We start from the raw sequence: 15,330 nt of genomic DNA, 5'->3' as shown, positions 1-15,330 counted from the left end.
AATAAAAGAGGGGGTGGTGTTGCTCTTTATATTAGAGAGGGTTTTGAATATACAATTCGCGATGATCTGTCAAAAGTAACTTTGGGCTACGAATGTATATACATAGAATTTGTTTTAAATAATGTTAAGACTGTTGTTGGATGTGTATATCGAGCACCTGACAATGATGTGAGGTCATTTGTTTTTGACTTTGAACAGGACTTACAAGTTCTTAGTCGCGAAAATAATAATACTTATATTATGGGCGATTTTAATACTAATTTGTTGCATTATGACTCTGATGATCGAGTAAAAGATTTTGTTGATCTCTTTACATCATTTGGCTTTTTTAGTCTTATTACAAAACCTACACGCATTACTTCTTCTTCTTCAACACTCATAGATAATATATTCACAAATTGTGTGCGAGATGCTTTTGAAAGTGGTATTTTCTGCTCAGACTTGTCTGATCATATGCCAATATTCAGCATCAATAAAGAGCCGGCTGTTATCTCTGTCAAAACGAGTAGTGAGGTCTACAAGCGTTTGATTACAGATAAAAAGATAGAAAGTTTTAGACAAGATCTCTTTATTTTTGATTGGTCATTTCTTTACACATTGACAAATGCAGATGAGTCTTATAATTATTTTTTGTCTATCTTTTCTCGGGTGTATGATATTCATTTCCCCATCGTTAAACTGAATAAGAAACGCAAATGTAGAAAACCATGGATTACTAAGAGTCTCTTAAAATCTATTAATCATAAATATAAATTATACTGTACGTACATTAAATGTAAAAATGAGAGAAATAAAAAGAAGTATCTTGCTTATAAGAATGCGTTGACAATTCTAGTTCGAAAAAGCAAAAAAGATTATTACGACAATGTTTTTAAAAATACACAGAAGGATATTAGGAAGACTTGGACTCACATAAATGAGCTGCTTGGAAGAGGGAAAAGGGATCTTATACCAGATGAAATGTATCATGGTGAAAATTTACTCACTACAGATCTGCAGAAAGTTGAGTATTTTAATAAATATTTTATTAATTTGCCTGAAAATATCAGTAAAGAAATTCCAGAAGCCCAAACATCTTTCAAAGATTACATGCCAAGGCAAAATTATGCATCATCTCTATTTCTGAGACCAACATCAGTTTATGAAATCACAAGGTTAGTGTCATCATTGAAGGCTTCTAAATCAAGTGGTTCAGATGACATTTCCCCTAAAGTTATCAAAGGTTGCATTCATGTCATTGCTGACCCACTGTGTCATGTTTTCAATAAGTCAATATCTCAAGGTATTGTTCCCATTAAGTTAAAAATCGCTAAAATCGTTCCTGTCTACAAAAAGAGTGATCGTAAATGCATTGAAAATTATAGACCAATTGCTTTGTTGCCTATCTTCTCAAAGATCTTAGAGAAAATAATGTACAAAAGATTAAATGATTATTTGCTGCATTATGATATCATGACACCACATCAATTTGGCTTCAGGAAAAATTGCTCTACTAGCATGGGTGTATTAAACTTGATTAACACGATTATCACTGCTATGAATGATGGAAAATTTTGCCTTGGTGCATTCCTTGATTTAAGTAAAGCCTTTGACACCATTGATCACAGTATACTCTTAATTAAACTTGAATATTATGGCATTCGTGGGATGGCTTTAAACTGGTTTAAAAGCTATCTAGAAAACCGGTCACAATTTGTAGTTATCAATGGTGTCAGCTCAGAATATAGAAATATTAAATTTGGAGTACCGCAAGGATCGGTTCTTGGTCCGCTGCTTTTCCTAATTTATATTAATGATATTGTTAATTCTTCCAAATTGCTTACATATTCTTTATATGCTGATGACACCTGTTTATTACATTCTCATAAGAACTTGCAAAGTCTTATTCGGGAGGTAAATACTGAAATTTGTCATGTTTTTGCCTGGTTTTGTTGTAATAAGCTGTTACTGAATACAAGTAAAACAAAATGTGTTTTATTTAGAACAAAGGGAAAGAGGGTCTTTGATAATATAGATCCAATAATAGTTGGTGGTCGACAAATTGAATTCAGCTCAAGTGTGCAATTTCTTGGTGTCACAGTTGATGAATACTTGTCATGGAATTATCACCTTAATAATGTGTGTTCTAAAGTATCTCGTAATGTTGGTGTGATATCAAAAGTAAGATATTTCTTACCTCAACGAACATTGGTTTCTTTATATAATGCTCTAATTGTGCCACATTTAATGTATTGCAATATTGCTTGGGGGAATACATATAGGACTCATGTACGTAAACTACAAGTTCTTCAAAAGAAAGCTATAAGATATGTAACAAATTCAAATTATCTGGCTCCAAGTTCCCCGCTCTTTTTGCAGTTGAATATGTTACCATTTAATGAAATGGTCTCACTGAATTGTGTTATTTTCATGTATAAATACCAATCCCTGCATTGTTCTTTTTTACAAGAAACTTTTGTGGTTAATTCTAAGATTCATAATTATAACACACGTCAGAGACATCTTATTCACCAACCCTATGCTAGAATTAATGCTACATTGAAATCCTTCAGAACAATTTGCGTTAAAGAATGGAATATGTGTCCTGCTGATATAAGAAGTAGCAGTACCCTGTCTCGGTTTAAGAAATTATGTCATAAATACCTACTTGATAAATTTAAGACCAGTTGTTAGTTGCACCAGGGGGTGACATGTTTGGAGTGTGAATGTGTGTGTTTGTCTGCGTGAGTGTGTGTATGCTTGCGTGTGGGTAGTGTTCCTGTTGTGACCTTTAAATACCTTGTATTTTTTTTTCTTCTTCTTTTCATAGTTTTTCCATGTTTGAGTAAAATATCTTATGCAGGGGCCCCTGATTACAAGCTGTGCTTCTTTGGGGTCCCAAACCTGTCATTTGTTTTAGTTCTTTATAATGTAACCATTTATTTTGTTTGTATTTTGTTCTCCTTTGACTGGTTTGAATAAATTCAATTCAATTCAATTCAATTCAATTTTTTTTGCTTGACAAATTGTCCAAACCAAATCTAACCCCCCCCCCCCCCCGGCATATATAGGGCTGCCTGTTTGTATTGGCCTTAATATTAGGTAAATATGAAACGTACTCATTGAAAGCATAGTTGTTTACTTCTGTGGGATTAGGTATGTAGTCTATTTATATGAAACTTACTCATTGAAAGCATAGTTGTTAACTTCTGTTGGATTAGGTAGGTAGTCTATGATCGCATCTAGAAGAGGTTGTATTCCTTTGTTCTTGAGAGCAGTTCCCATCATGACCGGAGTGAAAGTCCTCTTCAGCACGCACCTCCTAACAGCATCCTGAGTTAATTGCATGTTTTTATTTCCGTCATTAAAAAATACATAACAATATATACATGTAAAGAGACACAAAGAGTAACATATACATACATAATGAAATAAATTCTGAACATTGATAAAAAAAATAAAAATAAAAAATAATGCTTTAAACATGCTAAGAAAGTTGAAAGATAAGACAAAAGACCAAATTTAAGACAAAAGACGGTTGGATAACCCTTATTCAGCTGCACCAAGTATATGTGCAGCTGGTCTTCCGTGGGGACCAAATAAAGGAGAGAGAGAGAGAGTCATATGGAAAGGAACATGAGAACAGAAACGAAAAGACAAAAAAGGAAAGGAAGAAAGAAATTAAAAGGTAGAAAAGAAAGAAAAAAGGAAAGAAGAAAGAGTACAAGAAAAAACACAAGTTGGAAACTTAAAGGAGAATGAAACTCTTGGAGCAAGTTAGCTTTTGTGAAAGCAGAAAAATCAAAGAATAAGATCAACAAAACTTTGAGTTAAATAGGACTAGCAATAAAAGAGTTATGAGCATTTGAATGTCGAGATCACTAATGCTATGGAGATCCTCCCATTGGCAATGCGACCAAGATCTATGATGTCACACACGTACAACTCTCCCATTTGGACACTGAAAATATACCCCAAAACATCTCTTTTTGTTCATTCTAATCATATGACAAACGATTCATCAATGATATAATGTTGTGAAACCTCTGTACTTGTCATCTCATAAAGAGAACACCTCACCTTGTGATAGACTCTATAAAAGTGAGAATATACGTGGAATAAGTACTAAAGTAATGAGGGAGTTGTACGTGTGTGATATCACAGATCTTGGTCGCATTGCCGATGGGAGGATCTACATGGCACTAGTGATCTCAATATTCAAATGCTCATAACTTTCTTATTATTAATTCAATCTTCCTCAAACTTTCAACAATATGTTTCTTTGATTTTTCTCTTTGATATGGATTCAGCTGGTTTCAAGGGTTTCATTCTCCTTTAAGAATGAATATTTAAATGAAACAACAACATAATTCTAACTCAGAGAAATTATATGTGTGATAATACTGTAATGGGGCATTGCTACTGCTAAAATTGATCAAACAATTGTGAAATTGAAACAGAATATTCGCAATTGCTCCCGAAAACTTAAAAATATTTGACAGAAAATTGAGCCAATACCTTGATTTCCTGTTCACTAGGTTCCTTCTCTTCAAGAAACATCTCTCCAAGCTCATCATCAACATTGGATAGTGATTCTATTAAAAACAAAAGAGATCAGTCAATATTAATAGTATACAAAATAGCAAATAGGCATGATTGCAATGGTGTGAGATTTCGCATGAGGTGACAGAAAGATGCTCTATTCAACGAGGCGTTATCCAAGTTTGGCGTTGATTGACATACCAGCTTGGCGTTTACCGGCAAAATGCTGTCCTGCCGAGTTCCTACGGGAGTTACCATAAACAGAACAGAACCGAATGCGAAACCTCGCAACTTTGCACGAATAAGAATATTCGCTATTTGTGTTGTACAACGCCTCAGAATCAAGCGAAAACATGAAAAAACAAGAGTTTTCCCCCGCAGTAATCTATGAATAGGGAGCAAAAATATTGAAAGCGAAAAGCAAAATCCCACAAGCGCATATGATCTTGGGCAGCATTGCGCATGTATCCAGCAGGCTTATGCCAAAGTGCACCTTCATTTTTCCTGAGCGCAGTGAATTAAATCGTATTGTGACGTCACCTCTTCAAGCCGTGCAACGGTACGAATATTTGACAATCAGTCTCCCATTTGCTCGCGTAAAACAAGCTAAGTAGGCGTTGTCCAAAATAAATAATAATGGTACAGTTCTTACTAGCCGCGTAACACCAACAGGTCTCTATGCGTGAGGAAAGTGGGAAATGTGGTTAGAATTCTAGATTTATAATTTCATTTCAATTCAATACTTTCATTAAAAAACATATAACAATGTAAATATATACACACATATAAAGGAGTATAGATAAAGAAAACATATAAAAAAACAAGTAATACAAATGTACAAATGAAAGTATTAGGAGAGGCAGAAAGGCAGAGCCTTATATTAAAAGCCAATCTCCATACAGATCAGAAGATTTAAATTTTGAATTGTTGATTAAAAATAGCAAAGTAAAATCAATTGAAAATAGTACATTTAAATCATACACCCATACATCAACACACATACACCATTCGTTATCAAACACCCGCAAACACACACGCATTAAATATCAAAGAATATCAAAACAAAATTGTACTTTGAATCGCTCAAGCTGGGTACCGTAATAATAGTATTCAGTTCTTGTATGGCCATATCCCTTAGCATTCAATATCTCATTGCGCTTCAAAAGGGATAGGTTTAAGCTCAGCAAGTGTTTCACAGTTCACAAGCATGTACGATTCTTGCTGGGTACCAAAATACTCCACTTGGGGTGAGCGTAGCACAATATAGATCAATTTCAAGCTGAAGGAAATTACACCATGACTGAATTTGAACCCACGACCCTCTGTTTCAAAGTCCAAAGACTTATCCACTGGGCTACAATTGACTGAAGATAATCACACATTATTTTGGTGTGGTTTAAAGATAAAAGAAAGAAGTTGCAGAAAACAATTATTTCATGAAAAAGTCTTTTAAATCAAGGTTAATTGTCACCATATTATCATATATCTAGATCTGGTACATTAATGTAAACTTATCTTTGTGAAATCAAGAAATCTTGGCTCAAAACCGATAATTCTGATGATCACTAACACAGAAAAGCATATGTGGGACAGTGTATCAATATTGTTTGGAAAAATACCTGACATTTGATGGAATTACATGCTTATTTTTCTTATTTCTCAGCAATTACTCATTTTCTTCCAGAGCCACTGAGCAGATATTTTAAATTTCTACATACTAACACTTGGGTGGTAATTTTATTGGATTTTGTCCGACCTCATTTTGAGATTGTTACCACAACTTGTATTTATCTTTGATATGATTAGGGCCAAGTCAGTGATCGAATCATTCTGCTATGACACAAAATTTGATGGGAAGACTAAGAGGCTAGTCACATTGGGTGATTTCAAGTCCGGTGTTAGTGTTGGCATTGGTGTTGACATTTGGATTGCTTCCCCTAGCTCCAAAACTTATTCTGATTTTGTAAAACTGATCCAGATCACATTATTGACATCTCAACAACCACGGAGTGACTTTTCGGGACCATCTTCATTTTATGTTTGGTGTTATAAACGTGTAAAAATTGACCCAACACCAACACCAAAAGGTCAACACTGAACTAGAAATCACCCACTGAGTGGCTTAAAGTCATACATGCACAAGTAGTTGGTCTACTTCTCATATAATCTTATTACCACATGGGCTAACCCTATTTGGTGTAATTATCGTTTGGTCTACATACACTTGGACAAATGCCCACTTACGCGACATTACAAAAAACATGCTTTCCATTCCAAATGAAGCGTAGGTACCCAGGTTAAGGGTAGATCCTTTGATTAAATTCATAAATTTGTGTAAATTGTCTCTTTCAGCAAGTGCTGGTCAATTTTGCATTTGTGGTAGTGTTACAGAGAGGAAAGTGGGTAAATTGTGTACTGTGTCCTTGGGTCCATTTTATAAAGAGTTACTACTGTTGTAACTTTGTCATTATGGCAACTACCATGGCAACAGGGCTCAGCAGCCAATCAAAATCAAGGTTGCCATGGTAGTTGCCATAATGGCAAAGTTACAACAGTTTTAAATCCCTTTTCCATTGCCTGAAGCCTATGGTTCCGTAGCAAAACCCACCAATTAACTTTTGTCTGTATTCTTTGACATCTGCCATCATATCCTCCGGCACTTCCGCTTCTCGGATTTCTTCTCTGAAATATAATAAAAATGATGAAGTATATATTTATTCTATGTTAAATTTAAAAACCCAACTTTAGCCATATCTATTCAATGAAGCTTTTGATTCAATAATTTCTTGTAGAACAATCATAAATAATTAATATTGTTTAAGTGTAGAATTAAGATAACTAAACTGTTCAAATTTATTATGTATAATGCCATATATGTGAATTTTCTGACTGTAAAGCCAATTGGATGTCCTAAAAGGTCTGAAATCTGTTGTATATAAATTTCATTATTATCTATTATTATTATTATTATCAACTCTAAAATGACAGCTTTATAAGAATTTCAATATTTGTTATCATTAACAACTCCAAAATGAAAGCTATTTTCATCATTATTATTATCATCATAAGCTCCAAAATCAATTGAAAAGTAAGTCCAATTGTCAAAACATATTTTTACTTCATAAGTGAACAATACCGAAATTCAATATCTTATGATCACAGAAATCAATTTAATTTAGGAGAATTTGATGTAAATAAGTTTTACATACTCTGTGGTTGTTACACACAGAGTAAATAAGCCAGTTCACGGTTAGCTCATGATCAACTTTTCTCAAATGACCTTTGTGATTTTTTATTAGGATAAGCACTATCATTTTCAAATGTAGATGTTGCGTAAGCTTTACCGGTAGAGTATTCAAATTCTAAGAACAAAAGGCATTGTATAGACCAGGTGACTAGAATAGTACATCAGAGATAAAGTTTGGAATTCTGTTTTATTGTCTGCCTTTGGCACATTTGACTATTGTTTAGGCTACTGTCAAATACCAGTGATTATGAAGGCTCTATTTATTACTCTTCAGCTTGGATGTGATAAATATTTTGAAAGGAATACATGAATAATCATCAAATCACAAATGCCTATGTCAGTGAATTTGAAAGCCACCTTCATGGTTGTCTCCAATGACCTTTTCTGCTCGTGCGCAGTTTACAACCGTGAACAGGCTTATTGTGTCATGCTTGAATGCAGGCGTGCACACAATATTGAATGCATAATCTCTTTAATATGGGATAGTCTGCAACTACTGAAAATGTTTTGACCAAATACAATAATGCACCTTACACAGCATGCAACAGGAAATTAAGAGTAATTTTTTAATCATACTAAAATCCATGTCAAACAACCAACTTGGTATGTATTGTAAATTCTGTAAAAATTGCTTACTTACGGAAGGCTGACTTATACAGGCTACAGTAAATATCATATTGTATTTTTTACTTTTCTATGTTTTTTTATATAAAAAAAGGTTTCCCAAGCAATCATCCAATTACTTTTTGTTTAAATATCATAAACAAAATAAAGTGTATCCCAAAATGAATGATTTATGAAGAAAATTGTAATTTTATAAAAATTTCGTGATTTTGTGTCAAGTTGGTGATGTTCTATGTCTTTTGGTGAAATTGTTCGGCTTGAACATGGCAACATTGATGTAGTGTTTATATCTTACCCAGCATTTCCTTCATTGTACAGCGCCCTCCTGTGTATGAGATCGACCACACCCTTGGTGTCTGCTTCTAAACCGATCGGAAGTTGGAGGAATGCTGCATTGTGGTTCATCTTGGACTGGAGCTGGCTCAGAACTTTGTGTGGATTAGCCTTCATTCTAGATAAAGACAGGGATTATATATACTGAGAGAGTCAGAAAAATTTAAAACTTAAAATTTGTAAACTGTATTTTGAAGACACTTCATTTGAGGCTAGGTGAAGGATGACTTGAAATTTTAATGAAGATGCATCTAGTAATAATAATAATAACGCAGTTCTTGTATAGCGCATATCACATTATGTCATTACCTAGGCTTTAGCCCTGCAGCCTTTTACAGCGCAGTGGCATTTCAAGGAATAAATTCCTGCCAGGTACCCATTCACCTCACCTGGGTTGAGTGCAGCACAATGTGGATGAATTTCTTGCTGAAGGAAATTACGCAGGATTCGAACCCACGAACCTCTATTTCAAACTCAGAAGACTAATCCACTGGGCCACAATGCTCCACATATGTATGACATAAATGTAGGTATCAAGCTATCTGCATCGCTCTGGATGCACTCACTCAACTGAAAATGAAACATAATTAGCACATATTTCTGCCTAGTCTTGTGAAATGGAACCTAAATTTTTGTAGCCTGAATCGATTTCTTCCATAATTCACTCATATAACAAGAATTGGGGAGCATTTCATGAGAGAAATTGTCAGTGATTTTCACAGAGAACTGTTATAAGCTACTGATATTCTTGCATCTTATTGGCTCAGAGCGAAACTGTCATTGAAAATCACACACAAGATGCTTCAATTAACCCTCCCCAGTAGTTTATCTTTTAACAACCCATGGTTTAACCCCTGATTTTCATCATGGTTTAGATTAAGTTCAGCTCAGCATAAAATCAATGTATAATCATAATAAATATTTTCTAGATTTGAGGGAGATCCCAAATAAGTTTTCTAAAGTAGTCTCATATTCCCCAGAGTCTTGATAATAGCAATATGGATCTAGTGACATGACTGAAGGAGATATATATGTACATGTATGCTATCTCCCAGATATCAAAGTCAGTCAATATTATTATTATATTATAAGTTGGTGGGAGAAACCTGACAGAGATAAAATATGGTAAATAATTGACCACAACAAAACCAGAGAATTCAAAATATGCAACATGATTGGCACAGAAATATACCCCATATAGGCAATAATTTCACTTCTTCCGATTACCTGTCTAGTTTGTTGATAAATGCTAGGCAGGGAACTGAGTATCTCTTCATCTGTCTGTTGACTGTTAGTGTCTGACTCTGGACCCCGCCCACACTGCACAGGACCAGAACAGCGCCATCTAGCACCCTCAGGGCTCTCTCAACTTCCACCGTGAAGTCCACATGGCCTTTAAAAAAAAGAACAACAATATTGGCATCAAAATCTACGAGACCTCTTCTAAAGTACTTCTAGAGTACTCTTATAGAGTACTCAAGTGATAAATTCTGTTTTGCATTTCAGAGTTTTTTATACCATGTCACAGAGGGGCATGATGAAACACATCCGCAACCGGAATGTGGTGGGAAGTGGTCCATGGGGGCCCCGAGAAATGAGATCCCGAATACATAATCAGCCCCATTGGAGTCAATAATTTATTGGCGGGGTTCATAACATTTTGAACCAGGCCGATAAGACATTGATTTCAATGGGGCTTATCGTGCATTCATGAGGTCATATCTTGGGAACCCTAATGGACCGATTCCCACCAAATTTGGGTAGTCAAGGTATTTCATCATGCTCTACCAAAATATGGTATAAAAAAAACTGAAATGCAAAAATAAAAAAAAATTGATGATCTCACACTCACGTACACTATACACCACCTCATAGCCTGAGATCATTACATCAGCCTTAAATTTTGATTTATTTATGGCAATGCCTATTTTCTACACCTCACATTTCTTTGTTACGGCACAAATTGGAAATATGAAGAAAGGCACAACAAATCACCAAAGTAAATGTGAGGGGTGTCAATGGCAGTTAACAATGCATCCAAGGTTATGGCTAGTCTGCATGCACAGACCCTGATTGAAAGTTTTCTCAACAAGTGGGTCTCCACGCAAAGATTAGCACATACAAAACTTGCTGTGAACGAGAGGGTCTTCAGTACACAAGGCATTATAGGCTGCACATTGAGACCCTTTACTCGAGTGAAGTGTTTGCACAGCAGACTAGGCTATGACCTTCAAAGGCTTTGGATCGATTTAACCGTGTGGTTACAGTAAAGGATCGTGTGGGCCCTAAACTGAGCATACGAGTTGCGACTGTCTAAAGCAGATCGTGCAATATGACAAATATTCCATGATCAGGGAAAAAAAATATACAAAAAACATATTGCCTTATTCATAGGGAATATGCAGAGAAAAATAGGAACAAATTATTAATTACATAAAAGATTTGTTGTTGATTATTTTCAATGGCGATCTTATTAAAAAAAGAATATTTGCGCCAATCAAAATTATCTTATCATATCAAAATGATGTTTTTTTTATTTTCAGTAAATTAGGCCTTATATTGAACAAATACACCAAAAAAAATGGCTGGCATAGTCACCCACCTGGCGTATCAATGATGTTAATATTGTTGTCCTGCCATGAGATATAGGTGGCAGCAGACTGGATAGTGATCCCTCGTTGACGCTCTAACTCCATAGAATCCATGGTAGCACCGACATTGTCCTTACCTTTCACCTGAGCTCAAAAATATATACACTAGTTAACTAGCAAGTAATTTATCAAATTTGAGCTGTGGGACATGTTAAAATGGGAGATAACTCACTTCAAATAGCTTTAATTCCTCTGCTTTTTTTAGGCATGTTACAGCTGGGGCCTGTTGCAGAAAGAGTTGCAATCAATCGCAACTCTAAATATCATGCGCAACTTGATTTTCAACCGATCAACAGCGCACATTTGTTACTTGCGATTGATTTTTGGCTTCGTTTAAATACAACTCTTTCTGCAACGGGCCCCTGAATAGGCATGCAGATGATATAAAGAAAATCATTAAGTAATGACAGCTTTGATTTTATTCCAAGAACTTACTAATAACACATCAGATTTTTTCTTTTATAAATAAAAGTAGACAGATGAATGTTGATTCATTCATGGTCTTCATAAAATGTTATCCTGTCTACCTTCATGAAATCCATAGTGTTCACGATTAAAATTAATTATATTGAAATGAATTATTACAATCAATTATTTACTGTTCACTGTTCTAATATCCCTATTAAATCTTTACAAATTTATCTCAGGATTAGAATTTTACTACACCTTTTTTAAATGAATTCATGGCACTTATAATGTTGAACAATTATGTTCCTGAAATTATGGAAACTGATCTTCTCTCACCTCATGCATTTCTTTTATTCTTCCTGTATAGAAGAGTAATCGCTCTGTGAGAGTTGTTTTGCCTGAGTCAATGTGGGCTGAGATACCAATGTTCCTGATATTCCGTACATCCTAAAACCAAGTAGAGACGAGTTAATAATTTGTCAAGCAAAATGCATCCTTCCCTTAAGAAGCAACAGACCAACATCTTAAACATTTTTAGTTTCTTCAACATGGTTTCACAATATTTTCCTTCAGTCGCCCTTTTTCTTTCTTTCCCCTCCGCCTTTTATTTCTCCCTCATCCCATCTCTTTCTTCTACTTCCATCACTTCTTATTCCTCATCTTCCCCCTTGTCCTCTTCTTTGTATTTTTCTTATGTTTCCTCTTTCTTTCTTTCTTTCTCTCTTTCTTTCTTTCTTTCTTTCTTTCTTTCTTTCTTTCTTTCTTTCTTTCTTTCTTTCTTTCTTTCTTTCTTTCTTTCTTTCTTTCTTTCTTTCTTTCTTTCTTTCTTTCTTTCTTTCTTTCTTTCTTTCTTTCTTTCTTTCTTTCTTTCTTTCTTTCTTTCTTTCTTTCTTTCTTTCTTTCTTTCTTTCTTTCTTTCTTTCTTTCTTTCTTTCTTTCTTTCTTTCTTTCTTTCTTTCTTTCTTTCTTTCTTTCTTTCTTTCTTTCTTTCTTTCTTTCTTTCTTTCTTTCTTTCTTTCTTCCTTCCTTCCTTCTTCCTTTCCTTCTCTCTCTCTCTTTCTTTCTTTCCTCTCCTCCTTCAATCCCTTTTCTTCTTCTTCTCCCATCTTGTTCCTTGTTTCTTCTCCTTTTTTACTTTCTTCATTTCCTTCTCTTCAAAGTGTATTAAAGTGCACATTGCTCGTTCCCCTTTTAAGGCCAAACAACTCAAATAATATAAAACTAGTTGGCAAGACTAAAATGTAAAATGAACATATAAAATCATGGCTCCATCAATGATGTTTTTGTCAGGAAAATTTTGAAATCATGAATACTGACACAGACTTACATCTTTAGATACCAGCGATGCTGTAGAATATCTTGCACTCCGTGAACAGATCTGTAGATAAGGATATGTTATAAGAACAGATGAGTAGGCCTACTATGAAACCAGCGGGGCATATCATGAAATGACTAGTCGACTACTAGGATGTATTATCAAACAATTTGATTTTTTACCTGAAAGTATTCATGAAAGTTAGTCATGAAGAAATCTCTGAAAGTAATTATATTTCATCCCATCTTCATTCATGGAATCAAAGCAAATAGTTAACTGCAAACTAAAGGTATAGCGATTGTATTACCAATCAGCCTTGTATTACCAAACGCTCGCATCATACGTATCAGAAAATAATTTAATACACTCAAAACTTTGCAACATCCTTCCAAAGGGCGAGGGAACTTGAATAGAATAATGACGAAAAATGGTCAAAAACACATTTTCAGTCTTAATATTCTTAAGTAATAAAATATGGTAAAAACAGCTCATCAGTGAATTTTTTGTTTTCTCAATTTTTCCCATAGAAAACACATGTTCAGTAATATGATACCTTTTTCAAGTGACCAAAATATTTCCCATGCGAAGAGAGGTCCGATTGGAAACTGAAATCGTAAAGAAAAATGATTTCTTCAAAGTTTTTGTATATTCATATTTTATCATGTTTATAGGTATTTGTGTATTAATGGTGAAAGTTTGGTGAATTTTATGAAAATAATGTGTTTGATATGATTGAAAATAATGACAAGTGTCTGTGTAATTTTAGTTTGTAACAAATGTAAGTCCACTAAAAAAAGTATAAATATACAGTTTTGTTTCCAATAAGCAATAAACCAGGCAATAGTTAAACTTAAAGTAGGGTGTCTGAAGCCACACTGAAAAGTGTCAGCATAAAACAGGCTGATTTAGGGGGAAATATGGCACATTTTTTCGGGGAAGTTCAGGATACTAGAAAAATGTGATCTGAATTGATTATTAACTTGTGTTTGGCATGTATGGAAAGAGAAAATTCAGGGGCTTCTTTTGACAGTAAGGACAAGTTTATATGATCATTTTAAATAAGGATTTAGAGATAAATTGCAAACCCTTAGTCTTGTGTGTGTTGAGATTGCCATTTCTCCATGCATTTTCTATGGGAAAATGAAATTTCTCTTTTGCACAATTTTTTTCACTTTGTCGCAATTTTTCATTGTGATCTGGTTTCCAAATCTTTATAAAAATCATACCATCAGATAGAGCATAAAAAATCCTATTGGACTCTTTATGGACAAGTTTTTGGCATTAATAATAAATTTATAACAGCTCTCGGAAGCTAAAAATTTGGATTTGTGTGTGTCCATTTCTTAACTACACAGTGACAGTCTAGACTATGGGCATGGGCCATGGCAGAGAAATGCTGAAAATTGACCTAATTTCATTCTTCTTTTTTGCAGCCAATAGTTGGATTTTTTTCAAAAATGTTACATTTCTGTCAGTCTGAAGGTCATTTCTCTTCAAATTCACAAAGAAAATGTGATATTTTCTTGAAATAAGAAAAATAATTTTTCTCTCCAGACACCCTAGGCCCCTACTTAAACTTAAAGAGTACTCAGTAGGGTTTCACACACCTATAATTGTTCACACACCAATACTTAAGCAAGGGGTGCATTTGCAGAACATGGCAAATACTTGAACTTGTTTAGGGTGCTCTTCGAAACCCCATGCCCATGGCATGTACGTGGACGCACATCCAGTCGTCAATCAATGCAAGCAATGCAATGGAAGTGGATTAATGCAATTCATAAACACACTATTTTCTATAAGTGGGACCGGGATGAAATTTTAAGATAGAATTAACTAGATATCTAGCTCACCGAACCGTCATAATAACCGTTGCACCGACGAGTTTGAGCGAAATTTCTCACGAAATGTGAATGTCTTGGTAACAAAAGCCTCATCAAGCCCATCTTTTATTTTGATTCCTTGGTACGTGTAAATTACACTTCTTATTTAACGTTATCGTTAGTGGCCCACCCCGCAGATCCACGTTCTGTTCTCTGGTAACTTTTAATTACGCAATCGCAGATTCGCGCAGCTCCGGGGCCCGTTTCTCAACACCGTCGTAAGTCTAACTTCTTGACTAAATAGGAGATAGTGAGCTACTTGTCTGCTAACCGTTTCACGAAGCCCTCTTTACCAAGATCGGGTACAACAACCTCACTAAATATTTATGACACCTCCGAACCTGTCAT

General features: G+C 34.7%; 1 protein-coding gene across 1 annotated transcript in view; it reads right to left on the bottom strand.

Moving 5' to 3' along the window:
• Positions 1-15,330, bottom strand: part of LOC129279299 (elongation factor G, mitochondrial-like) — a 32,514-nt gene extending 17,184 nt beyond the window's left edge. Inside the window, exons 1-9 of the mRNA XM_064111076.1 lie at positions 14,953-15,330; positions 13,112-13,162; positions 12,121-12,231; positions 11,328-11,460; positions 9,953-10,118; positions 8,688-8,843; positions 7,130-7,203; positions 4,498-4,574; positions 3,164-3,312 (exon numbers count right to left, since the gene is read on the bottom strand). Coding sequence (XP_063967146.1) covers positions 3,164-3,312; positions 4,498-4,574; positions 7,130-7,203; positions 8,688-8,843; positions 9,953-10,118; positions 11,328-11,460; positions 12,121-12,231; positions 13,112-13,162; positions 14,953-15,045 — 1,010 coding nt within the window. The 5' untranslated portion in view covers positions 15,046-15,330. The remainder of the gene's footprint in view (positions 1-3,163; positions 3,313-4,497; positions 4,575-7,129; positions 7,204-8,687; positions 8,844-9,952; positions 10,119-11,327; positions 11,461-12,120; positions 12,232-13,111; positions 13,163-14,952) is intronic.

The sequence above is a fragment of the Lytechinus pictus genome, chromosome 16 (assembly GCF_037042905.1).
Source record: "Lytechinus pictus isolate F3 Inbred chromosome 16, Lp3.0, whole genome shotgun sequence".
Lineage (NCBI taxonomy): Eukaryota > Metazoa > Echinodermata > Echinoidea > Temnopleuroida > Toxopneustidae > Lytechinus > Lytechinus pictus.
Note: the sequence above shows the minus strand (reverse complement) of the source record. Positions and strands in the feature narration are given on the sequence as shown.